The sequence below is a fragment of the Musa acuminata genome, chromosome BXJ2-6 (genome assembly GCF_036884655.1).
Source record: "Musa acuminata AAA Group cultivar baxijiao chromosome BXJ2-6, Cavendish_Baxijiao_AAA, whole genome shotgun sequence".
Lineage (NCBI taxonomy): Eukaryota > Viridiplantae > Streptophyta > Magnoliopsida > Zingiberales > Musaceae > Musa > Musa acuminata.
Genome location: NC_088343.1, coordinates 8,260,501 through 8,288,498, shown reverse-complemented (window position 1 = coordinate 8,288,498; position 27,998 = coordinate 8,260,501). Strand labels below are relative to the sequence as shown.

Sequence of the window (27,998 nt, the reverse complement as noted above, 5' to 3'; positions counted from 1 at the left end):
GGGAAGACGCCTCGTACAATTTATTTGGTCGACCCCTCCTGTCAATCTTCGACCCTCTTCTTGTTCTTCCATTCTTCCTCTCCGGCCGACGCCTTCGGTTCTCCATCCCCCATCCCCCCCTTCATTTTGGACCCCTCCCCCTCGCCTCTATTTGGGAACCCTAACCCTAACACTGACCTTAAATCTAAGGGTTGGATCCGATCGCTTGTTCTTGGATCGATGGGAGAGGGCGACGCGCTGGAGAGGTTGGGGCCAGAGGCGATGGATACCTCGTGCGTGAAGGGAGATCTCGGGATGGAGATCGACGCGCAGCCGTGTCGGGAGGGCGCCGCGACGGCGGAGGACTGGCGGCGGGCCCTCGCCAAGGTGGTGCCCGCGGTGGTGGTGCTGCGGACCACTGCCGCGCGCGGCTTCGACACGGAGACCGCCGGGGCCAGCTATGCCACCGGGTTCGTCGTCGACAAGGGCCGGGGCATCATCTTGACCAACCGCCATGTGGTCAAGCCGGGTACCTTTTCGATCTTGACCTTCGCCATTACGATCAAGATTGATGCTCGCTTCTTATCCATGCGATTGTTTTGTGCTGGTGCAGGCCCCGTCGTTGCGGAGGCGATGTTTGTCAACCGAGAGGAGATTCCGGTCTATCCGATATACAGGGATCCTGTAAGTTCTTGGCTGCAGTTTCATCAACTTCTTGATCGGTAACTGTTTCGAGAGATTAATTTTCTTGGTGGTGTTTGGCATCAGTTACCTTTCCGGCATTGCGATTGTTCTTTCGATGTCATTTTTCTCGGGTCATTTCTCTTGAATTCTAATATCCTGTGAGTTTTCTTGGATATTCTGCACCCCGTACGTTTTCAGTTTTGCAGTAACTTCTTGATCGTTAACTATTCGACCGATGAATTTTCTTGGAGGTCTTCGACATTGGTTACCTTTTCACCATTGAGATAGTTCTTTCAATATCATTTTTCTCGGATCACTTTTTTGAATTCAAGCTCACGATTCCGGTCTATCCAGTAGAGATAAGGATCCTGTAAGTTTTCAGTTTTTTGATTCTTGGCTGCAGTTTCAGTAACTTCGTGATTAGCAACTATTCGAGCGATGAATTTTCTTGGAGGTCTTTGACATCGGTTACGTTTTCTTGTCATTGTTCTTTGGATATAATTTTTTTTGGGGTTATTTTTCTTGAAATCTAATATTAAGGATCCTGTGGAAATATTTCAAAACACTAATTTGTTCTATAACTAATGAGGTCTATGCACTTGTTGATGCCACAGATTGTTTTCTCAATAAACTGAGCCTCTCAGTGGATAGCTTCATGTCTTCGTCTTATTTTCTTGGGAGGGCCTTGTTAATAATGCAAATACGTACTATTCAGGCATATGTTTGTATTGCTAGGCATGAAAGCTTATAATTAACCAGGTTCTGATAGAATTTTTGCCAGTGATCAACAAGCAATGCCACTCGTGTTATGATGGAGAGATCTATTCTCTTTCCTACCCCACTTACCATTTATCTTATGAAATCTGTTAAGTTGAATGGATTCGGATTGAGAATTTGGACACTTGAAGAATGGGAATATGAAGCAAGAAATCCATCTCGTTGATCTGTTCTTGAATTTTAGAACACAAGCATATCTATGACGTTTAACATAGATGTTTAGTACATCGGATAATTTATGTCAAGCAAGCATTTGATATTTTATGTCTTCCACCATAACTTAGTAGTGGGTTCTACAGATTCTCAATTTGGTGAAAATCTGATTGCTGTTCATGTTGCTTTAGGAAAATTGGTTGCTGTCTTACACATTTCCTGTCTTTTTATGATTAGATACATGATTTTGGCTTCTTCCGCTATGACCCTGAAGCAATCAAGTTTTTGATCTACGAGGAGATTCCCCTTACACCTGAAGCTGCTTGTGTTGGTTTGGAGATACGAGTTGTAGGAAACGATAGTGGTGAAAAGGTACGTATCATAGTTATGATTGTTTAATGGACCTTGTTAATTTTTCATTTTTAATAAGTCAAAGAATTGTTATTGCATGTGGTTTAGAATTGTGTGGTTAATACCTTGCAGGAAACAGGGTGAGGTTCTTAAAATGTCTTTAATTAAGGACTTGCTGTGAATCTTTTTCTATATGTACTATTCTGGTGGAGGAGGGATTATGTTTGTATGTGTGACTAGTGCAAAAGATTATAATGACAACAAGTATTACATATACATACATGTCGCTTTTGAGAATTCACATAATTTTATATGTCAAATAACTGAATAGCTTAGAAATAAAGATTTGTTAATGCGAAGCTTGGTTCTTGGCAAGGATTGAAATATTGTACCGTACTGGAGTTTCGACATTCACTCAGTATGGTACGATACTGTATACCGAGCGATATACCGTTCGGTATAGGTATATTATATATAATAATAATAATAATAATAATAATAATAATAATAAATAAAATAAAATAAAAATTCGGCGATGTCGTCGAAGCAACGTCGCCTCTCTCTTCTCCCCGGCGACGTCGCCTATATAAGTATATATATATATAAGTAAAAAAATGACATATATATTTATATAAAAAAAAGATTTTTTATATATAAATATTTTTATAAAAGGCGACGTCACCTTCTACTTTATATATATATATATATATACAAATGTATGTATATACCGTATGGTAACGGGCGGTCCGTGTACCGGCCAGTATTATTCAAAATTGAAGGCCTTGGTTCTTGGTGTCATATTCAAAGCTTGCATTTCGTGGCATAGGGCTGTGCCAACACCTTGTTGATGTGGCATGGTTCTGTGGTGTGCCAATTAATGCCCCCCTGATGGTTGGCACAAGCAAAATATTGGCTGCTATTTGTCGGCACCTCTAGCATGAATCGACATGCTTAACGCTAAAACATTTTTGGCATGGTATGTTTCAATTCGTGCCAACATATGTCAGTCAAAACGGTAATCTTCGATCATGTTAATAATGCTATTGTTACCCATTTAAATTTATGAATGCGATATTCACCATCTCGTTTACCAACATTTATCTTTTTAGATAATCCATCTTCTGGTAATGCTCATGTATATGTGATTTTACTCTTACAAGTATGAATTTACACTTGCATGCAACTAGAACAAAGAATGCTTATATACTTCACATGCTCGCTAGACATGAATAAATGATAACCTGCAGCACACAAGTACCAGTAGATATCCACACAACCACACATACATGTGCCATACAAGCACCTAACCCACAACACGCTTACATATTAATGCATGCACCATATGCGCATAAGAGCCTTTCAATTTATGCATGGAAGTCCATACCTTCATTTATATGTGCAGTAAATTTTTTTGACTCCAGGATGCACCATAAACTGATGAACAAGTGTAGTTCAAGAGTTTCCTTATGCTGTGGTTCTATAAACTTGCAGGTCTCCATTTTAGCAGGAACTGTAGCACGTCTTGATAGAGATGCTCCTCACTATAAAAAGTATGTGCTGTCATCTTTATCTGTCTCATAATATATGCATCATTTGTATGTCTTGCTATAATGTATGATAGTAAACGCCATTGAGAACTTTTCTGTACTTATAACTTATAAGAATTAAGAAGAGTTAACGTACTAATTCCTTACAATTTAACTACATTCGTATATCAGATTTTGTCCTGAAACACCAACCATCACCCCCTCTTCCCTCATTTTTAATCTTTGCCTCCACCTTTTTCCATTTATCTTGTCTTTTGCTGCCCCAGTCTTGAGGGTGCGCTGCCTCCCCTCATTCCTCTTCCCATTGCTTATAAGTTCAGAGTATCTTCTTTTCACATCAGTAACGAGCGACTGTTCAACATTATCCATGGCTTCGTACTCGTCTTTCTCAGATTGATTGATTGTTTTCGTTTCATTGATGTTTATTTTTCCTTCTCTCTTTTGGTTGGTAATTTTGTTTCACAAAATCAGTTATCAATTAATTAGTGTTTGTTGGGTATTAGCTAAGAAAATGAGGCTTCAGTTATCTTTTGCATTCTGGTCTATGGCTCTGAATTTGTTACTTCATTCTCTGGCTGTGTCCGTTGGCTGAATTGCAATCCTTGTTTACTTGACTATCCTTTATTGGAGTTCCAGGTTGTTCCCCTTGATTGGATAAGGACTAAGTTTGTGATTCGGGTAATCCAAATCCTGACTGACCTGATGATCTGGTCTGTAGCCAAACCGGAGGTGGATCCCATCTGATCTGCTCGTAGTTCTAATTGCAACAATTATTTTCTTCAGCATTCTACACTTGTCTGACACTTGTTCAATTCAACGAAGTGGAAAAACATCTCAAACTCATCTTCTATTTCATTAAACTGCCATTTTAGATACTTATATTGATCTTCAAGTTTGGCTCAGATGTACAGTAGTTTGCGTTTGTAATGAATTGATGTGTTATAATTACATAATTATTACTCCAGTGATGTTTACCATGATCTTCTGTATCTAGCACATGAACTGTGAAAGGAAGCATTCATGTTAATCCAGTGATGTATACCATGATTGACACTGTTTTTGGATCATGTATGTCACACTAATGTTTTGTTGCTGCATTATCATTATGTCGGTTACATCATGGTTTCTGAGTCTCTCATCAGTGTCCACTATTTCCTAGTTAAGTGATGTTATTTTTGCATTCTCAATACAGGGATGGATACAATGACTTCAATACATTCTACATGCAGGTATGTATGACTGATAGATGTTCACAGAAGCTTCACATTTAAAACTGAATTCTAGTTTTCCATTTATTTCAATCAGTTTTAACCATTTGCTGCTAGTTAATCACTTACATATTTCGTTATAACATGAATACCTGTTTATTGTGACTTTTTATAGCGAATTAACCTCTGTCAAAGGCTGTAAGAGAATTTCATGGGAATAATCTCATATAGTGGTGTGAGTTTTGTCAGTTGTTTTTAATCATCAGTATGTTAATCTCAAATTAGATATGTTATAGGAAATGGAAATCCAAAGAAAAACAAATGTCATCACACTGAACCATTTACAACGGCGCCTAGTTATCCACTCCAAAATAGTTTCTCCATAAATTGTTCTTTGTTGTATATATAAGATATTAAAGCTTACCTGCTATATGTTCAATGGTGTTAAGTTTAGTAAATTTCTGCTTTGACTTTTGATAGTGGTTGAATCTGCCCATGATTACTTGGTGAAAAGTCAAAATGAAAGTTAAAGGTTTTTAAAGTTAACTTGATATCTCATTCAATGTCAATAGCAAAAGTGCAAGAAAGAAAGGATCTGGTGATTGACTCTCATGAATGCTACCAAATTCTAACTGAATTCTAACTAGCATTGAATGCAAGAGATGACCCTCTTTGAGATGGTTTTTTTCCCATCATTTTGGTCTTAAATAAGTGATTCCATGTCATACCTTAAGAATGGTGATTTAGAATAATGACCATACTTTAGGTTTTCGAGAGTTCTTTCCTCTTTTTGCTTTCAATTGGTAGGAGTTGTTTAAGCCTATTGGTATGCCATGCATGAACCTTGGATGTGGCAAATATTTTTATCTCCATGACAATTGTTATGACTAGGAGTCTAGGACCACCTAATTGTTAATGCATCCTTTAGAACATATTTGGATGAATGTTCTATTGATTGTTTCAATGTGATTATACACTATTTGAGGTTAAATGACTTTATACGGTTAGATGCTTTGCATGCTATACTTATCTATAAAGATTCTCGGTTGAAATGCATGCTAGCACTCCGACAAATTCTTGGTTGGGATGATTTGCTGGTTACTTGTGTTTGGTTATCCTTGTTTTGAATAGTGCATGTTTTTATGAATTCAAAATGGTCGAAATATTAAACATCTTTTCCCTTGTCCATCTTTACCCTACTCCTATTTGGTTTTTTCCTCTTTTCCTTCTTTGCGCTGCCAACAGATCTCTCTGATCCATAGTGCTTTACGTGTGTTATTTTGTGTTCACCTCTTGCTCATAATATCACCTGATGTCTTTTATATCTAGATGTGAATAAGTTGTCTTGTTAATTTGCCTTCCTATATAGATTCTATTTTTCAGATTGGAATTCTAGTTTGTAGAAGCTTAAACGAGTATACTTGATGGCCTCTGGATGCCAGATTTCCCAGAAGCAAGGCCTAAAATTCATTGGCACGTGGGGTTTCAGCTGGCTGTCAAAATGATTGTGCCATGCTAGTGGTATGCTGCTGGAACAAAAAAAAAAGGAAAAATATTAATACTAAATATTACAATATATTGCTCAAATTGGTGTTGAGTTGTTGTAAATCTACAGAGATAAAAAAAATTGATCTGTTGTAAACCTACAGAGATAAAAAAAATTTGATCATGTTGCTTAAATTAACCCCAAATTCTCACCCATAAAAAGGGAAAAAAGACATGAGGATAGGTGTCATATATCGTGCTAATTCAATTCTTTATCACTTTTTCATTGAAGAGCTGTGCCTTGTTGCTGGGCATTATGGAAATAAATTGTGTTGAAGAACGTGAGGAGCATCCTTGGAAGATAGGGTTTTGAGACTTGAGATTGATTGAAAAGGTGGTTCTAAGATTGTTTTTTAGTTTAGGCTTATCCCTCTGAAGATATCAGTTTGGAGCCCAACTTGGAGACGGTTGGTTTGAAGTGTGATTTGTGGCCATGAAGTGGTTGTTAACCTCCTAGGCGCCTTATTTTAGTTGTTAAAGATTTACCTTTTTTTTTGGTGATCAGGTTACTTCAACTACTACTAAGCAAGGTAGGCAATACCGAATGATATCGCCCGTACCGGTCCGACAGCATATGGGTACGTGGACCGTACGCTACCAGGCGGAACGAAAAATAATAATAAAATTATATATATATATAAACGAGGCGACGTCGCCCCGTGTGGGGAAGGAAAAGGCGACGTCGCATCGTCGACGTTGCCGAGGCGATGCGACGTCGCCTTCTATATATATATATATATATATAATAAGGTATGCAATACCGTACCGTATCGATGTTTCGAGGTTGGCTCGGTATAGTATGGTACCGGTGTATCGAGCGGTACACCAGGGCATACCGAACGGTACACCAGGGTTTATCGAGTGATTTCCTTCTACTGTAGCACTACTACATCGTATCATTGTAGCTCTGTAGCTTTGTAGCACGGTCCGTCCGATAGTGGGCGGTCCGCGTACCGGTATGTCTTCGGACCGGTACGTACCGCCCGTACCGGGCAGTACCATTCGAAATTGTATACCATGATATATAATATATATATATATATATCGAGTGGTATACCGAACGGTATATCGCTTGGTATACAGTTTCGTACTGTACCGAGCGAACGTCGAAACTCCGGTACGGTACGAAATTGCAGTCCTTGCTACTAAGACACATTAAGTACACCATCCTGACTAGAATATCCCTAAAGATTCTTTGAGAAATGCAAGTCACAAAAGTGCTATTCTAAATTAACCTAATCAACATGTTGGCTTTATATGGTGTACTTATGACATTCAGTTTATTAGAAATTTCAAATCAATTACTCAGTAAAAATTCATGGTAGCATCATGATATTGCCTTGTGAGTAAGAATTTCAAATTAATTTCTTAGAAGTTTCTAGTGAGAGTATATTCAGAATACAGTCAGCATTGTCATGTTTTTTCTTTCTTATTTAGCATCTCTGTGAAATTTAAACTTGTTATTATGAGTATTTGCACCTTTTTTTGTTCTTTTTGTTCATAACATTTCACTCATGTTTTACTTTCTTGTGCAGGCTGCATCTGGAACAAAAGGTGGCTCAAGTGGCTCTCCAGTCATAGATTGCCAAGGAAGAGCTGTTGCCTTAAATGCTGGGAGCAAATCGTCTAGTGCTTCTGCATTTTTTCTTCCACTAGAGCGAGTTGGTTTTTTTGGCTATATTATCATATCAAATGTTTTAAATTATGTCGGATTTCTTAGTCTTAAGACTCTTAACATAATGTTCCTATAAATTTTCTGAGTGTTAAATAAAAGCACTAATCTGCTACTTTGAATTTCTTGTTAAAAGATATGGAAGTCCAATTATGCACTGCACAAGGTTCAGGATCTCGGTAGTCAAGAAGGCTTCTATTATTAACATAGCATCAGCCAGTTGAAGTTAGTGAAAGTTACTAACCAAAGCAATTTTTGGCATAGAAGAATTTACATGAACAAAAATGATGAGTGGCTAGTAAAAAGATATTGCTTTAGCATCTTAAGCTCTTGAACTTGAGCAGCCTATAAATTTCCCTTGGAAATTTAATGAATGAAGTGGAAAAGTTAAACAGTTGCTCCAGAAGGATATAAGTTAAGCCAAAAGGCTGATGGAGCACAAGCCACAATGCTAGCATAAGACAAGTAATTTCATGCACATAATGCTGTCAAGCTTGGCATCTTTTGATTGTATGGATATTAGGTTTGCTGAAGGATAATTTGAATGATCAGATCAATTGGCATCCTTAGAATCTTCAGATCCTCTTCAAGCTATTTGTGGGCCTAATAAAGTTACCTTTTGTATTTTCTAGATGTTAATAATGCTACCTTTTGTTGTAGGTTATTGTAATGCACTTTCAGCACTATTACATGTTGATGTGTGACCATTGGTTTGATTTGATGACTTGATGTACTTGTTTTGTATTTTAGCACCATAAATTGTGAATAAGTGCTTGCTTTCTTTTAAGATTTGTGCTTCTGGCTTATTAAGTGTTTTGTAACTTTTTTATCTTGTAATTTCTTACAGGTTGTAAGAGCATTAACATTAATTCAAAAGAGTTGGAGTACGTTTGGAAGCAAGCCTGATGCTGTTACAATTCCTCGTGGAACACTTCAGGTTTGTTTTTTGGGTAAACATATCTGCTACTCTTGTTCTGTGCATTTTATGAGGTTGCTGGGCTTTTTAGTTTGAGATCAATGTATTGTTGCTGTTGTTGCCTTGTACATATTCTTTGTTGATCTTTCTTAATTCTATTGCCTTGTCCACGGCCTTCTTGTTTCCCAACCAAATATTGTAATGATGTCTCTAGACTCTCTCTAGTCCTCTTAGAAATTGCTGACCAGCTAACACCTAGTTATTTGCTTCCCATATATATGGTGTCTACTATAAGGACTTTTGTTTGTTTAGTTTTGAGCTTTATCGAGGAATCATTACCCTTGACATTCACCATCATTTTAATTCGACATCTGGACTTCTGTATGAGCATTAAATTTATTGTCAGATCTTGACTTGAGACATTATTTTTATCTAGGATTTTAGTGTAATAGATGTTGAGATCTTATGGGCTTGTTTGCCGTTGTTGTTGTTCCTTGTGGTTCAGATAAAATATCATTATATGTTTGGTAGAAGTGCATTCATCACTGACATGTTTTAAGTCAACCAAGTTGATCAAATCATTGTGTGAATAATCTGTTCCCCAGCCTTTTATGATGCAAAACTTTTGAAAGGTAAAATGTTTGTATGAGAGCTAGTTGCACAATACTTACTACTGATGTTAAGAACTTTCACAATTCATTTATTTTTTTCAAGTTTCATGCATATGATCTGTCAGTGGTTTGGGTGGATTGACCATCGACAAATGTACCCGACCTGATTTTGATGTAGTAGTAAAATCAATGATGAGACAGAAAAATTGTAATTACATTTACACCTGAGACCACTCCTGTCTTGCTTTAAAAATTTGTCAGAATATAACCTGATGCAAACCATTATTTTGTTGAGAAAAAGACCCATTTTTTTGCCGTGGTAAAATCGGTTAGGCTTGCTGTAGTATGGAATACTGATATTTTGCTTATTTGAAAATGAGGGGTCAGAAAATGGTCTATCACAAAAGTAAGATGAAAGGAACTAGTTAGGGTGATCTTTTCTAATTTTCTTTTGTGTGCTCTGATATTTGTTTTTAAGAAGGGCAGAGTATGCAACTGCATCGGCCAAGGTATTGCTATGTTTCTGCAGAGTTGAAGATTTCAGATGATGTTCCAGACTATAGGCCACTATTATAGATATGTGATTAATTGCAAAATTATATTACCATGACATTAGTCCATGTTATGCCTGAGGTTTAATGTACTTGCCTCAATCTTCTTCTTGGTCAATCTGATTGATAAGCTGCTAAGTATAACATGAAAACAGAAATGATTTTGTTTGTTTAGATCGTCTTTTCTTAAAGTTCTTATGATTTATGTTTGATTTTTTAGGTAACATTTGTTCATAAGGGATTTGATGAAACTCGGAGACTTGGCCTTCAAAACGAAACAGAGAAGGTATGTTGCTATTCATTAGATGTTTAGTGCATTCGGAAATTAATTTACTTATCTCTTTGCTGATATATATGTATATATACACTTGCATTCAAAGTTTCCTTAATATTTGACTTTCGGTTTCCTATTATGCATCCAACTCTTTTTACACTGTTGATTAATACTTGATATGCTTACCATAACTTTCTCTCTTTTTTCGGCTAACAATCAGATGGTGAGGCTCGTTTGTCATACCGGAGAGACAGGGATGTTAGTTGTAGACTCTGTGGTGAGTTTCTGTTAATTCTACCAAGAACTTTTATAGCTTTCATGTAATCATGTGATGGTGTTCTATGTTCTGATTGATTAATTGTTACAGGTGCCTGGTGGTCCTGCTCATAAATATCTGGAACCTGGTGATGTGCTTGTTCGTGTCAATGGAGACGTAAGTAGGAGCATCTTTCTCTTAATTATTCTATCAACTAATTTTTGTTGTCATTTAACCATTTCATCTTTTTTGTTGCTTTCTGACTTCTCAACTCATTGTTTTCTGAAGTAAAGCTTATCTATGACCATCATATGGATAACTATGAACTCTTGTCATAGTCAAGTTGATGCATGTATTATTGTCTGCCGTCAAAGAATTTGTTTCTGTTCTCAACTCTTTTGTGTTAATGCTATTTGATATTAGATTTGTTATGTTATGCAACTTAGCATATGATAAAATGTCTCAACTCTTTGTCGCGCCGAGGAGACGCGACGTTGCCTTATATATATATGATGCGGGGGGCATCTGTTTAAGCCGTGGCCTCGGGGCCGACGCGGCTCGGTTCGGGGGTCCGGATGTCGGGGATCTCGGGCAGACGTCCCTCGGGGTCTCCCTGCGGTCGGGATCGATTGTTAGTGCCGGGAGTAACCTCCGCCGCAGCGCCGGGAAGAGGTGATACCGTCTCGCACCTGCACACAGGTCGGGCCAGGAGCTCGCCCCGACCCCTCCGACGATCTAGTTAGAAGATGTGGAGGGGGTTTTGGGAGGAAGAAGTGTAATCCAAAGTCCCCACTGTTCGTTTAGAACTCTGGGGTATTTATAGATGAGTTTGATGTTACCTGACGTGCCCGCTTGCAGGGGCAGGACAATACCTCACGTGGCGTCTGACATCGCCACTGGGGTTGCGTGGAGAACCGGGCTGCCGCAGGGTATGGGCGAACCTCGGTCGATGTGCTCCTGTGCCTCGGCCGAGCGCACGGGGTCAAATGCCGAGGTGGTTGGCTGAGGGCTGGTGACGTCGGCGCACGTCGAGTCGGCATTAATGCTTGCCTCTTCGGGCAGTGCGTCCACCTGGCGTGGCTGACGTGGCGCGTTGCCATTTTTTCCCTTATCAATATATATATATATATCCTTCTCTGGGTGACGTCGCCGAGGTGATGCGACGTTGCCTATATATATATATATATATATATATATATATATATATATCGTTCGGTAACGGGCAGTCCGTGTATCGGTCAACTGACGGACCGGTACGTACTGCCCATACCGGACGATATTATTCAAAACTGCATACCTTGGTTATTACTTTACTAAATCATAGTAACTCTGGGTCCTGTGATATGTATAAGAATCGATCTTATATCAGGATGAGCATAAAGCTTGGATGGGGATATGAAATGTGCCTTCATGATAAATAGCCATTGCAGTTAAAGCTCTTAAAATAAGATAGACACCTGCACATTCAGCACATAAAGGTGATGTAGATAATCTATTTGAGTAGCATGATTACATTACTAAGTGTGATAGTAGTATTGTTATAATGTTATTTACTCTCAGTCAAGGTCCCACCACTACTAGTAATTTCATGTTTCTCTCAGTCCCAAACTGGACTTGTTGGTTGATTGGTTTGAAATCCAAATCAGTTGGCCTTAAACCATGTGGCCTAAGATGCTTAAGCATACATTAGTAATAGTAAGCCTAGATAGCCTTACCATCATGCCCATTTTTTACTCTTTGATGTGATACTAACTGGGATGTTACAATCTCAGTAGGTGACTTGTCAGGCTCATGTCATAGTGATGGCTCTGTAATCTACAGGGAGTCCTTACCTTATTAGTGCACATCCCTTGTGCTAGTTCCACTGGCACAAAACTTGGATATAATGAACATTTTTCCACATGACTCAAAATGCTTAAACCCATGCCCATCTAGCTTTATATACGCTATCTTCTCACTTCCTATGTGGGACTGGTATGGGGTCACACTAGCTAACATACAATAACTATTAGTGAAGAATGCACAACTGTTTCTGTTTATATTTCTGAGTAGTGAACTTAGTATCTAATGTGAAACATCCATTATGATCCTCAAGAGTGTTAGTCCAATGTGGTGTACCAGAATTTGTTTAGGTGCCTAGACATTATCCTGACCATAAAACATTCACAGCAAGCCTCCTCCACTAGCCAATCCTATCTTAAGGAAGACTGTTGAATCAGTTAGTGGCTCATTCCCAGGCCTTACATGAACAAGGTTCTTATTAGGGTTTCCTAATTAGTGGGAGAAGATACATATACCGGTGGCAGAATATCTTCTAGCCTTGTTGGAAAATATATAGATTTGACTGCACATTCTGAAGGAGACTCCCATTGTTTATATTCAGTTTTACTATGTTCGCTGCAACCATTTGGTCTGCAATGATGGAAAAGAGCAAATAAAGGGCAACCAGAGCTCTGTTGTTACTGGAAATCCCCAGGAGCATAGTCACTATCTGTAGTTATCATAGAGGATGCTCTTACTTATTTGAGTCTGTTATATTGTTTCAGGATACGAAGATCACTTTATTTTAAAGTAGTCAATGGAAACATATCTTCCCATTTGTCATATCCTTTTCGTTTTAGTTACATAAATCTGCTAACTGTTTTTTATTTGTGATTTAATGGATGATATTTAACTTCAGGTTGTTACTCAATTTCTTAAAATGGAGACCTTACTTGATGACAGCGTAAACAAAGATATAGATTTGCTTATTGAAAGAGGTGGAACTTCTTTGACCGTTAAGTTGAATGTAAGTTTCCTATGTGGCAAATTCTCTTTTTCACCATTTGAAATATGTGGTATTCATATAGTAAAATGCTTTCTTGATGATCCTATGAACCGCATTTGATACATGTGGTGTTTATATATTCCTCAGTTTGCTTTGACAAGTTCACATTTATTTGTTAATGCTTCATGTTCAGAATTTGCATTTGCACTGCTGATTTTTAATGCTTCAGGTTCAGGATTTGCATTCCATAACGCCAAATTATTTTCTTGAAGTGAGTGGTGCAGTGATCCATCCTCTTTCATATCAGCAGGTAAGGAATTACTTCAATGGAACTCGAGTAACTACTCCATGCTATTTTCAATCTACATTCCACCAGGTGGCACTTATAATCTCAATGAGCAATCAGTTCAATGTCAATGAGCAGTCAGTTGACTGTTTGGAAGCAATCCTAGATTCGACAGATAATTCTAGCTGATTTAGGCTTATTCCTATGATCCTTGAGAATCTAAAAATCTAAGTCAACTTGTTGGTTCTAGTTTGGTCTGGAATGAAACCCCTCAGCCAATTCCCTTATCAATCCTAATTTTTCAAACCTTATTAAATAGGTTGTTGAATCCATCTAACATGCTCTACAATTGATACTTATCGTGTAGGTTAGTCAAGAAGAATATTGCCAGAGGTAGTATCCATCCAATAGATGAGATCAGAGATGCTAATGTATATGTGAACAAGATTTCAAATACCATTCAGACTGGTACGTATAGACCGATATTTACCAGACCAACTAAGGACTAGTATCGGATCATTTGGACCAATTTTAGATGGTATTCATATTTTATTATATTTTTATTGATACTGGTCTGTACGAGTCTGTATTCCATTTGGCATATTGATATATTAGTTTGATGAGCTGTTAAAACTGGTATAGGACCGACATGAGACTAACATAATGTTGTCATTTGAAGAAGGATTGTTGACCCACCAAAAATAGAGAGACATAGATAGATACCACTTTGGTAAATGTTGTCCAGTTATAGGGTTAAGATGGGGTACAAGAAAAAATAGTTGACATTCTTTTGCCTTTGTACTAAAAGTTTGTCGGGTTTGTTTGAATTCTCTTGCTTTCATACATGTCCCTGCTTATCTCTCTGTTAACTTATTTTGTGAATCCTAAATTCATGACCTAGTTGCACTTAAAGGGTCTTAATCAGTGGATCGCAAATTAGTGACCTAGCAGCACTTAGATTGTGAATGTTAAGTTTGTTGAGCCCATATAAATCGAACTGTTAACACAGATTTTAAATTGATTGATTTTGTTTGACAGCAACTGTATACATGAGCATGTTGATGCTGTAGTGGTACCAAGTGGCTTGCTGTATATTGACATGGCCAACTGAGTTAAGATAATGGTAACATTTGACATGGCCAACTGAGTTAAGATAATGGTAACATTTAATTGCGCTCATAAATAGAGCAGCAGAAAATGAGAAGCCTTATGGGGTTAAAAGTGACTTGCTTGCTTGAACTGCCCAAGTTTCCAGGGGCATATATTAAAAAGGAAACTACCTTGGATAATTTTTTTTAATGTTTTTAACATCAGAAATCTATCTTTAGTTCACTTATTAGTTTGGATATATAATTATCATTTTTTTACTTTTAATTGTTCGAAACCACAATCCTTAGCAACCTATGTTTTATCATGAGGCTTTTTTAGGCTTTGATTATGACCATAAGTTTGTTATGTATTCCAAGTATGCTTATCCATTTCTTTAACAGGCTCGAAATTTTCGCTTCAAATGTGGCCTTGTATATGTTGCAGATACAGGGTAAGCTTTTGTTTTGAGAAACAAGCTCAATCTTTGTACTAAGTTCTATTGCTTTATTGTAATTTATCCATTATACATGTAAGTTGTGTCAATTTATCTTAATATGATCCTATTTTGATTGCATAGTCTCTTAATGTGGCATGTAGCTTGATTAATGTCCTTGGAAATTAAGGCTTGTTGTTTGTGGTGGTAGTGGTAAAAGAAAGATTGGCAAGACCATGATCGAAATAAAGGCTTGCTGTTTGTGGTGATAGTGGTAAAAGAAAGATTGGCAAAACCACCATCTAGTTTTGCTGAATTATCTTAATTTGGTTGTAAAATCATATGTTTTTTGAACAAGAATGGTTGGACTGGTGGGCTTAGTTGAATCCAGATGTAAATCAGTAGGATCAGCGTGATTGATCTAATCTGGTCTATTGGTTAGGAACTAGGTGGTCTGCTGTCATACATTTGTAATAAGTAGTGCTATACATTTATTGGTTATAATTAGTAGGATGCTCTTGGTGGATTGGTTGTGATATATATTGTTTTTGTTGTTTTCATTTTGTATTACCAAACTTCTGGTTAATTACTCACATGTTGGTGGCTATATGGTCAAGTACACCTTCCTAGGAGGCTAGGACACTATCTAATTAATTATGCTTTGTTTACTTTCTCTCACAAGTGAAATTTTCTTAACATGTCTTTTCTCTGATGATATATGATATCTATCCTATTAGTTCTGTGTGCCAAACAGTGTCTGCTTATAAGATTGGCTACTTAAGCTGTTGTCAAATACTCTTTTCTGTAATGCAAAGTATGGTTGGACTACATTTTGCAGGTATATGCTATCTCGTGCAGGTGTTCCACGCCATGCCATCATCAAGAAGCTTGCTGGAGAAGAGACATCACAAATAGGTGACTTTATATCAGTTCTGTCCAAACTATCTAGAGGTGCCCGTGTGCCTTTAGAATATGTGAGCTATGTGGATCGCCATCGGAACAAGGTTCTGCTCATTCTTTTATGTATTGTTATTTAGCAAGTGGAATCCTTGAGATTTCCATGTGTACTATATCTCATTAGTCATTAACCCTTTTAATTGCAACTTCCTAATGACTATCAAGGTCTTCATTCATTAGTAACGTGCAGACTTATCAGGCTTTTACGACTGAAAGCCTTTAAAGCCAATATTTATGTCATGAAATGATGCTCACAAACTCTACTCTTTTATAATGGATTTATTAATTTGGCCTGCAGTCAGTTCTTGTCACAATTGATCGTCATGAATGGTATGCTCCTCCTCAAATATATGAACGCAATGATAGCACAGGCTTATGGATGGCTAGGCCAGCAGCACCAGTTGGTTCTCTTTTATTATCTTCAGCTGTTAATTGTGGTAAAATAAGCACAACCTCCACTATGGTAGCACCAATGGTTGGGTCAGAACAATTGGAAGATAATCATCATGACAGCAATGAAAACCGAGCTGATGGATGTAACAGAATGCAGACTAACGATGAGAACATTGTTGATGATTCGATCTCTGGTGAAGGTTTGATAATTGAGAAGAAACGGCGACGAGTGGAGGAAGAGTCAATAGTGGAAGGGAGAGTATTCTCTAATGGAGCTTTGAATGAACTTAAAGATCAGGCTTTTGAGCATCAACACAACTTGGGAAATACTGAGGTTTTACATGATCAGGAAGCAGTCAGGATCAATGCATCACTTGCAGAACAGGTTATCGAGCCCACTCTTGTAATGTTTGAGGTAGGCAAACAAGTGATTTATTTTTCAATATTTTTATATCAATGGGAAAATCTAAATGTTTCTCGATGCAACTTTTCTGTTTTCGATGATTGATCGACCTCTCTTATGTATCTATTAATTCAGGTGCTTGTTTGAATGTTTGATTTAAAATTTGGAGGCTTAGGCTACAAATTCTTATATGGATTTCTATTTGTTAATACCAGATTGGCTTTTGTTTGTTTATTTTCATCTTTTGTTTACTTTCTGTGGTATGCTTGCTTCAAATTACTGGTTTCTTACTGAATGCAGTATATTATGCTTGTTTATGTTAAGTTGGAGCACTTTAATCAGCAGCCATTAGCTTTTTATTTTAAAATTTCTTAAGGCCAGGGTTTTCGATGTCGTCTGGTACAGTTCTGCACAAGTGGCATTTGCTGCTTCGATAGGTCACCTGCTCGGTATTTATGCTGGAGTTTATCGGTACACAGACTGGGTCAACTGGGTGGTACACCCGGTATCCTATTTATACGGGACAATACAGGGTCTGTATCTCATGGAATGTTTGGTACAAAGTTGGTATCACCCAGTACAAGGCTGGTGCTCTCTGGTACATTGCAGTCAGTGATTGCAAAAGGCGCTCGGGCGCTCGCCTAGGCGCTCGGGCGAGGCGAGATGAGGCCCGAGCGCCTCGCTTATGTCCCAGGCGGCGCGCTTCAAACAGGTGCCGCCTGGGCGCTCGCCCGAGCCTAGGCACTGGGCGCTTCGGGCGAGCGCCTGGGTAAACCAAGGCGACCGAACCAGAATTTTAGGTCTGGTTCGGTCCTGGTTCGGTTGTTAGTTGGTTCAATCGAACCAACTAAACCGATATAACCCCAACCCTAACCCTAACCCTAACCCAACACTAACCTGCTGCCGCTCTCGATCCCGATCGCGATCTCGTCGCTCGCTGCCGCTGCTCGCCGCTGTCGCTGCTCGCGCCTCCATCGAGCCCTCCCGTTGCTCGCGCCTCCCGCGAGCCCTCTCGCTGCTCACGTCTCCTGCGAGCCCTCCCGCGAGCCTTCCCGCTGCTCGCGCCTCCCTCGAGCCCTCCCGCTACTCACGCCTCCCGCGAGCCCTCCCGCTGCTCGCGCCTCCTGCGAGTCCTCTCGCCTCCTGCGAGCCCTCTCGCCTCCTGCGAGCCCTCCCGCGTGCTTTCCCGTTGCTCGCGCCTCCCTCGAGGCCTCCCGCTGCTCGCGCCTTCCGCTCCCTTTCCCGCTGCCGCTGTCGTTGCCGCCGCTCGCTGCTGCTGCTGCCGCCGCTCGCCGTTGCTTCCTCGTTTCTCCATCAGGCTCAGTATACTCTTAATATTAAGTTTATTTGAATTTTGAAATGATTAATTTTCTGTTAATAGATTAATAATATATTATTTTGATTTTAATGTTGTTAATTTTTATTTATTTGAAATTATTGTTATAATTATATTATATATTTTTATAATTTAGATAATTTTAAATAATTATATTATATATTTTTTATAATTTAGCGCCTCGCTTCGCTCGGGCGAGCGTCTCGGGCGTTTGTGGACCTTGGCGCCTAGCGCTTTGTAAATCACTGATTGCAGTGCAGGCTTTGTACCGGACAAATTTTTTTTTTTTAAAGATTTTTTTCAAACTTGGTATGTGTTGACATACGCACACTGACACACCCTCTAGTATGGACCTGTCGGACTGGTACATACCGGTCACTACCATAGTGCTATGTGTTGGTACATCGGTATGTATCGGTGTTTCGTAGAGGAAGAAAAAGAGGGAGAAGAGGAATGGGTAGTAGAGAAATAAAGGAGAGAGAGGAAGGAAGAAGGGAGGCAATGGAGGAGGAGGAAGATGGAAGAAAGGGAAGCAACGGAGGAAGAAGATGACAGAGCGATGGAGGATGAGGAAGAAGATAGAGTGGAGGTGGAGAAGAAAGAAGGGGAAGCAGTGGAAGAGGAGGAAGGAAGAAAACAGAGCTATGGAGGAAGAAGGAAGAAGATGGAGCGGTCTAGGAAAAGGAAGAAGAGGAGAGGAAGAGGGAAGAGGACGAAACTGTGGAGGAGAAGGTAGAGGACGAGAAGAGTGTGTACTAAAGAGATAAATGTTAGTGAATGTGCGGGCGACATCCTGTGGTGACAGCGTACGAGTGCTAACATCTTGCGGCGCCAATGAATGAGCGGGTGATGTCCCACAACGGCAGCGAACAGGTGGGTGACGTTCCCCGGTGGCAGCAAACTAGTGGGCGACGTCTTGCAACGACAGCACATGGGCGGGCCACGTCCTGTGATGGCAATGATGACATCGGCAACAGCAGCGTCAGGTAGCAAGCCCTAAATGGGTGACGTCACACTTATTTTAGGGTTTGTATGTTTTTATAAAACATTTGGATCGAACCGCCCAAAATGGGAATGGTTTGTGTACCTGTCCATGCCTAGACTGGTGAGTGCCTCCTGTTTTGTACCGTTTCAGGTGGCACGATAATTCTTGGCTAAGATAGAAACTTATAATGGATTTCTCTAATTGCTGGTCTAAGATATGGATTCCTCACATTGTGTTGCTTTGACCTATAGGTCATGAAGAATTTTGGTGCTTCTATGGTTTTTGTACATCCAGATGGGTTGACTAATAATTAGTGCACATTTCAAGTCTAATAATTATTTAACCAAAATTTTGTTAAAAACTGGTGATACATTTTGGCAAATAATGAAGTACCATTAATATGGGGTAGAAGATAGGGAGAAAAAAAACTAAGTTGAAGTCTCCTTGGAAGATCATAAACTTATGGGAGATAGAACTTGGAAGTTTGCATGGTAGGTAGAAAGTATTGGTTGCAACTTGAGCTAATAAAACAGAGTTGTTATCTTGTTGGTTTGTTATATTTGGTTAGGTTGCAAATGACTAAGTTTCCTTTTCACTGCAAAATGTGACTGTTTGATGTTTTGCATTGTGTTAGGCAAGTTATTTGTTGGCATTTTAAATTTGTTTATATCATTTCAGAAATATTGATGCGGTGCAATCATAGTGCAAGGTAGGAAGAAATATGTGGTAGGGACTCGGGAAGATGGAATTTTAACAGTTGGTGAAATTTAATAATTTTGGGAAGAGGATTGCCATGGTCATCCATCCGTAGAGAATTTCGAATTAACATTTTTTTTAACATAATACATCATAAAAGATGCCTATATATTCTCGCAAACGAAATTCACTAGAAGAGACTGATTTTTTTCGCTTTCGGAGCATAATCTTCAATGTTCTATGATGGCTGATTTGATTTTCTGTTGTCGTATCCATCCTATTTAAAATCATGTTCTTAAGGGATAATGTTGAATCATTTTGTACCATAGTTTGCATTCCTGACATCTTACCTTAAATTAAAATTTAATTAGAAATCCTTGACTGACCAAAACAAATCCGTTGATTATTCTAATTATTCTTACGAAATACTAAGAAAGTTGAGGACAAACCTTTTGAAACATATAAAAAAAGATTCATGAGTTAGGTATCTGTGATTGTAACCATGCTATACTGTTATGATGCAATATAGAAAAGAATAGGCAAGGTAAAGTTAGGGAAGAATATAGGAGGTAGAAGGCCATAGTAGGGATAGAAGTTTGATGGGTTTTATGAGCAAAGATGGTATGCATGCCTTCAAGTTTTATAAGGAACTCAATAGTTTCATATAAGTTTAATAACTCACTGCTTCATAGAAGCCTCCTATGTATACTGGTAAAAGAAATTCTTCAGGAGAACAGAGAAAAAGATGCAATCAAGCTATAAAGAAACTGGAAGTTTCATATAAATTTAATAACCTGATACTTCATTAAGTCTCATAGTTATACCATGAGTTATCCATTTCAACGAGGTTCTCTTCTTACGTAGTCTGGAGTCTGTACTGTTAGACACTTACAGAATCAATTGAAACTGGATTAGTTATGTGTGATCTACAATGACCTATCATGATTAGTAAACTGCTTTTACATAAAGCATGCTTAATCCTCTGACATTCTGTATGTTGTCCACACTGCAGGTTCATGTACCACCATCATGCATGATTGATGGTGTGCACTCTCAACATTTTTTTGGGACAGGAGTTATTGTACATCATTCAGATACCTTGGGTTTAGCTGCTGTTGATAAGAACACTGTTGCTGTATCTGTGTCTGATGTAATGCTGTCATTTGCTGCATATCCTATGGAAATTCCTGGAGAGGTAAGGCTCATTAATTTTTAAACTATGATCAGTGTAATGCTATTGTACTTATGCAACCATCCTCAGGTTGTTTTCTTGCACCCTGTTCACAATTATGCTCTTGTTGCTTATAATCCTTCTGCTCTGGGGATGGGTGCTTCCTGTGTTCATGCCGCTGAACTTCTTCCTGGTTAGTTTACTTATCTAGACACAGACTTCTCTGCTGGCTGATCATGCTGCAATTGTTCTTGTCACAATTATTCTTGTCATTATTTCTGTTGCCTCTTCAGACTTTCATTTCTTGTGAGAATTATTATACTGTTACATTTTGCATGTGACTCTGTTGAAGTCATAACATTATGCTTGAGTTGATGAAATATTTTACTCAATCATGATCCTAGCTTTCCTCTGTTATGTCATCTTGCTTTTGTAAGGAAATAATTGGTCTTTTACTTTAAATGATAATTATTTTGTTAAGTATGGAATGATAATTATTTTGTTATAGTTTCATCATTGATACTCTCAATGAACTTGTGCTTTAGGCTGCTCTATGGCTTTAATCAACTTTGGCAAGAAAAGAGTGCAACTTCAGCTGCAATAGATGGGTTATGAGAATTTTCTTTCGCTTCTAGATAGACACGGAAGAGCAATGTTTGTAGTTCTTCCTATTTCGGTGCTTGCACGGTGGCCATGCTGGTGGAACAGCTAGGCATGGTTGGGCATTTTTGGCTAGGACTGAACACTCTTAACTAATGACAATTTGATGTTCATAGCATTTAACTCCGATTTGCTTAATGATTGATTTTACAGAATTCATACAGAGGACACCTGTGAAAATATGTTATGACTTGTAGGGTAGTGATGCAAATACTTTTGACGCATGCATATGTGAATAAGTTTATGATCTGTATATTAAAAGTGGATCATTAAGGAACCTATATTTTAGATCATTTTAATCTGATGACTACCTGCTTTGAATATAGCATTATGTTAAGTAGCAGAAGAAAACATTGTTTTTTACCTAGTGGCAAAGTCTTCAAGTACTATATCTTCTTTCAAACATGAATTTGGAATGTTGTAAAGAGGAGGAAATGTTTGTTGCAACACCCAAGATATACTGACTGCAAGCAGCAAGATGTGAACTGGTTGTTTTAAAGGTTTGTGCATACCCAAAGAATAAACTATTAACTAGGCCATCTGTATTATCTTCCAAATTGAATACCATAATTTAACCTAGATAGAGAGACATAGAGTTATATTTGTCCATACTGTTTTTTATTTTATTGATCTTAGTTGTATTAGATGATCGGCTCATATATTTTTATGTTGATTAACTTGGTCAAAATCACTATTTTTTTTATCTACAAGTTAACTCATGGTTTATGCTTTCTGATCCCCTATCCAGAGCCTGCATTACGCCGAGGAGATTCGGTATATCTTGTGGGATTAAGTAGGAGTTTACAAGCAACATCAAGGAAATCTATTGTTACCAATCCTTGTGCTGCTCTGAATATTGGATCAGCTGACTGCCCACGATATCGAGCAACTAATATGGAAGTCATTGAGCTTGATACTGGTATGGTTTCTATTGCATACCAGTTTTTTCAGATGTGTGGACCTTTGTTTTAAAGAAATACATTATTTTCCTTGTGTACTAAGTTTTTGTTAACTTTAGATTTTGGTAGTACTTTTTCTGGTGTGCTTACCGATGAACATGGAAGGGTTCAAGCACTTTGGGCAAGCTTTTCTACTCAGGTAACCACAATTTTTTGCACTACTATAAATTATCTATCATAAAACATGTTTATAAACAAGAATTTCCATGATTCCATGGTGCAGCTGAAGTATGGTTGTAGCTCTTTGGAAGATCATCAATTTGTTAGGGGCATACCGATCTATGCAATTAGTCAAGTTCTGGAGAAAATTATCTGCGGGTCACCAGGACCACTTCTTCTCATCAATGGCATAAAGAGACCAATGCCACGTGTTAGAATATTGGAAGTTGAGCTTTATCCAACCTTGCTTTCTAAGGCCAGAAATTTTGGACTGAGTGACCGTTGGGTACAGGTAACTAATATGTTCATTCTTAATTCTCATAGATTGTCTTTCTTCATTTAGAAGTTAGAATTTAAGTTCCACTGAAGCCAGTGGCTTATTTTTCTATTATGAAAGAAATTTTTTATCCTGTTGATCAATTTTTTATGAGTGATAATTGGAGGAACATTAAAGGGTAGTCACAAGGTGCAGCTGTCTTTAAGAGGACATCTTTAACCTCCATAGCAAGAACCAAAGAGAGCTTTTTGACCAAAAAACAGAATTAATGCCTCAAAAATCTTGCATCACTTGTGAGGATAGACCCAAGTTAACGAACTTCTCGGCCGAGGTGTCAGCACGGCTCAGTCCGATCATCGGTGTTCAGGATTGTCCCTGCGATGAGGCCTTAGTCGGGTCGAGTTGAGTTCAAGGTTGGCTCCGCATGCGATCCTTCTGTCGACACGCGGTCCACTTCATCGTCACTAGGCTCCTGCACACAGGCCTACGTCGGGAGGGGAGGGGTTTCCCGACTTGGCCCCTTCGAAGGTTAAGTCAGCACTGTGTAGTTAGAGGAGTTGAGCTTTTTGGAAAAATCCCCCCTTTACCGATCAGGGAGGGTTGGCTTTTATACCTACGAGGATGAGTTGGTCGTATACGGTCAATTAACTACGGTCGACTCCTCGGGCGGCCACATTACACTTACGGTTCCATGTCCGTGCCATCGTGTCTGCTTTACTGTGTCCACGTGGACGATACCGAAATGTGCCCTATCAAGGGGGATTATGGCACTCACATTCAATCTCACTTATTGTAGGCTATGTTTTTTGTATGATAAAAGTCATTACAAATTAACAAAGCATTGTGTAGATCAGCATTTTAATATCAGGTGGACTGATACACACCAGTCGGTACTTACTGGACAGCCTTGAAACAAGTACAAAGACCATCCCCTACTGCCTGGTTACTGGATCCAAAGAGAGACGTTGCAACACTTGTTGGACCTTTTTATCCTCCTTTTCCCCTCTCTTCTCTTTCATTCCTCTTTCACTCCCTCTCTCAATCCCGCTTGAAGTTTGCCCAAAATCTCTTACAAACTCACTTGAATCCTCTCCCAAATTTAATTAAGATTACTCAAAGGTAAGCTTAATTTCTACAAATTCAAGCCTCAATCCATGATCCAAATTGGGTTTTGTCCAAAATAGGCAAATCCAATAATTTTTAATTTGATTATCTGATTCGAGTTTTCACTTCTCATTTTGTTGCAACAATTTTAGGAATGGATTTCATGAACATAGGATAGATTTTAGGTGTTATCCTTGATGTATTTAAGTTAGATCCATGAGGATGAAACCTTGATCCTTTTGGGTCTAGCTAACATTGTGGATCTCTACACCTGTGTGGATCAAGGTTTGACCTCGTGGATGTAGTCTATATCTTCTTGGATGAGGCTTTGATTTTCATGGATTTAGGTCAGATCCATGCAAATCTAGCTTGTATCTTTAAATACAGTTTGTAACCCTTGTTAAAAACATGTTTCACTTCATTATTTGTTGTTTTATAATTAAAAGTCACCTATATTTAATGATTTTTTTGGCTCTAATCAGGTAGAATTCATTGAAAAAGGCTCTTATGTATTGGACCAAACTAGTCCAAACAGGGACCAGTATTGGTCTGCTATTGGTATTTGATACCTTGTTGTAGATCATTTAGACTTGTGCATCTTTGTGAATTTCTGGAACAACTAAGAGATGAAACATTGTTGGTGGTAGCAGTAGTGCAGTGAGCATAATGATATTTATAATCTCAAATCCACCCAAATGGTAACCTCTGGCCATTCCTTTCTGGGCATTGGAGTTACACAGTTTTAGGCTGGATTGGATGATTATAAAGTTTAAGAATTTCTCTACACCTAGTTTTAGTAAGATACCAATTTGAGCCACGAGATCCCTTTGGTTTGTCTTATTGATGAAAGCATGTTCAACTAGTTTCTGTTGAAGTGATCCATGGGTTGAAGGTCTCAGACAGAATTGTAGTTAGCTGTTGTGAAATATATTTGTCAGTTATCAGACCACCTTATGATCTTCTATATGGATTGATTGATATCAATATACTTGTCATATTGATGATCTAGATCTAAGTTTGTCACTTGTTAGTTTTGTACCAAAAGGCATCTTCTTTGTATGATTATTGATTTTATAACTGTTGAGCATGCTTTTTTTGCTGTTGGAACTCAGTTTGAGTTTCTGAAACTGGCCCTGTTCTTTAGTTTGGTAGCAACAAGGAATCGAATTTCAGTTGTTCCAGTTGGTACTAAGCTCGGTGTTTACCGGGACAACTGAAGACTAGTATTGGATCGTATAGGTTAGTACTGCTTGGTATGTATTTTTTATTATTTTTCTGTTGATACCAGGTAGTATGGGTTATCATCCACTCTTAGAACTGTACTGGTTACAAAAACTGGTATTGGATTGGGATTTAATAAGTATAAATCATATTGTTCTATATGTCCCTCTCTACTGATCAAGAGGTTTATTTGCAGGCTCTTGCCAAAAAGGATCCAATTAGAAGACAAGTCTTGCGTGTTAAGGGTTGTTTAGCTGGATCAAAAGCCGAGGGTCTATTAGAACAAGGGGACATGGTTCTGGCAATCGATAGAGAACCAATCACATGCTTTCTTGACATAGAGAATGCTTGCAGGGAACTAGACAAATGTGAAGCCAATGATGGAGAATTAAAAATGACTATTTTACGCCAGGTAAACTGAATAATCTGCTTTGGAAGAAAATATTAAGATTGCTTTAGACTAAGCTTCTTGTCAATACAGGGTCAAGAAAGAGAGATTGTTGTTGGAACTGATATAAGGGATGGTAATGGGACAACTCGCATGGTGAACTGGTGTGGATGCATAATTCAGGATCCGCATTCAGCAGTTCGCGCACTTGGGTTTCTTCCTGAAGAAGGACATGGGGTTTATGTGGCAAGGTGAGAAACCAGTCCCTTTCTTAAATCACTTGCTCCTTATTTCCAGTTTTCTATTTGTTGCACAGAGTACAGTCAATAACATGTCTGATAGTAGGCTTAATAGGATGGTACTAGGTCATACGTACTTAAATTTACATCTCATCGTTCAAGATATGCTGCTTACAATGGAGAAATGAATTTTATAATTGTGCTTTAGGATGCATGTTTAACATTGGTTCAATTCCATGCCTCTTATTGACCTTCTATGATCATCCGGTTTGTAACGCTTTTGAAAATTTCAAGCTTTTATAAACCTTTGATGAAAGATAAGATGGTAAGGGTATATTTGTCTACATGAAGCATTAATTAACTAAATAATTATATTCTACGTGGGAAATGTTCTCATAGAAGGTCCTTTGTGACATTCTATGATATTTATATTCTATTTATGATATGATGGTTGCTCTTTTGCAATCTGGGAGACCCAGGTTCGAGTCACGGAAACAACTTTCTTAAAATATTTAAATATAAGATTTTGTACATTGAATCTCCCTAAACCTGCATTGGTGGGAGTTTCGTGCATTAGGTATACCCTTTTTGTGGGAAATGTTTTGGATCTCACGAGAGATGGATTACACATACCTCATTACACTGGAGCCATCTAAGTTGATGGACTCCCTCCCTCAGCAGGATTACATTGTTGGTAGAGTTATTGGGGGTACTGAAGCAGCAGAAATTCTATATGAATCTTTGTTTCTGGACAAACATTCATATTCTTGTTATTTGGAGGTTATCAGCTCTCATATCTGTCATAAGCATTACATTACCATTTGTGAATGCAGATGGTGCCATGGCAGTCCAGTACATAGATATGGTCTTTATGCTCTGCAATGGATAGTAGAAGTAAACGGGAAACTTACACCAGATCTTGGAACTTTTCTGGAGGTTGTAAAGGTATGTCTTATGTTGTGCACACACGGTAGTGTTATTAAATTCAAGATCTTGTAAGATTCTTCTCTCTTAAAATTATAGGGACTGGAGCATGGAGAGTTCGTGAGAGTGAAAACAGTTCACTTGAATGGAAAGCCGCATGTGCTGACGCTGAAGCAGGACCTTCACTACTGGCCTACTTGGGAACTTAAATTTGATCCAGAGACTGCCACGTGGCGTCGGAGAGTGATCAAGGCCTTGAGTTGCAGCATAGCATCAGGAAACAACACATCATGTAAGTTGTGAGACGGTTCATGCCAGAGCCACTAGGAAGTCTTATCCTTCGATCACCAAGGGATGAGGTTGGTGATTATGCAACTACAATAGGTTATTAATTAAGATGGTCCAGTGAGCTAAAAATTTGTTGTAAATCACCTCATTATTCTAAATTTGAGTATATGTTCCATAATTTTCAATTGAATAAGAGGCTCACATCTTATTGATACGAGTTAAGCGAGTGTAATATTTATGCCAGCCATCAGGTTCAAATTCCCTGGTTGACGTTTAAAATTTCTTGTCAGGCCTCAAATTGATCGTTTAGATACTGGGTTTTTGACTTGTTTGATGCGTTGTGTTAATAATGCTATGATCAACCCACGAAGTCTTAGACCGAGGAGAGAAGTGATTGCGGGAATTGGTACGTGTACCTGCAGTGTTCCTTTTTTCCTTCTTTGTGCATGCCAAGCTTATTGCCAGGATCTGACGTTTTGGGAATATCGATTTGGAGTGACGAAGGGCATTAAAGTAATTGTCTTTTCTTTCATCTCTACGATGATCGGATGGTACACTGAATCCTCTACTGGACGTGCATCATTGGTACATGCAAGTCATAATAATTATTTATGCTTGGGATGGCTGCACATCCCTTGAAGTCAACTATGATACCGTGTTAGATGTGAGCTTAATTACAATGTCTTCAGCCTTGTACCTTGACCTTGGTGATTCCATCAGTGAGTTGACCTTATACCCC

General features: G+C 38.5%; 1 protein-coding gene across 1 annotated transcript; it reads left to right on the top strand.

Annotated features, from left to right (window-relative positions):
- Positions 1-5: 5 nt before the first annotated feature.
- Positions 6-27,476, top strand: LOC135614602 (protease Do-like 7). Its single transcript, XM_065112129.1, has 24 exons — positions 6-508; positions 593-663; positions 1,831-1,965; positions 3,436-3,494; positions 4,684-4,720; positions 7,780-7,905; positions 8,764-8,853; positions 10,215-10,280; positions 10,489-10,545; positions 10,636-10,701; positions 13,205-13,312; positions 13,521-13,601; positions 15,068-15,117; positions 15,938-16,103; positions 16,355-16,864; positions 20,882-21,064; positions 21,131-21,233; positions 22,449-22,619; positions 22,719-22,798; positions 22,883-23,110; positions 25,617-25,832; positions 25,902-26,059; positions 26,881-26,992; positions 27,071-27,476. The coding sequence occupies exons 1-24, from the start codon at positions 220-222 to the stop codon at positions 27,272-27,274; spliced, it is 3,366 nt and encodes a 1,121-aa protein (XP_064968201.1). The 5' UTR covers positions 6-219; the 3' UTR covers positions 27,275-27,476.
- Positions 27,477-27,998: the final 522 nt, after the last annotated feature.

What these genes read in the sequence shown, in the direction of transcription:
- LOC135614602 (XM_065112129.1), top strand. Translation starts at nt 220, where the DNA reads ATGGGAGAGGGCGACGCGCTGGAGAGGTTGGGGCCAGAGGCGATGGAT. An exon ending in CTTTGACCGTTAAGTTGAAT is followed by an intron (nt 13,313 to 13,520) that starts GTAAGTTTCCTA and finishes TTAATGCTTCAG; the next exon opens with GTTCAGGATTTGCATTCCAT. An exon ending in CATGGGGTTTATGTGGCAAG is followed by an intron (nt 26,060 to 26,880) that starts GTGAGAAACCAG and finishes TTGTGAATGCAG; the next exon opens with ATGGTGCCATGGCAGTCCAG.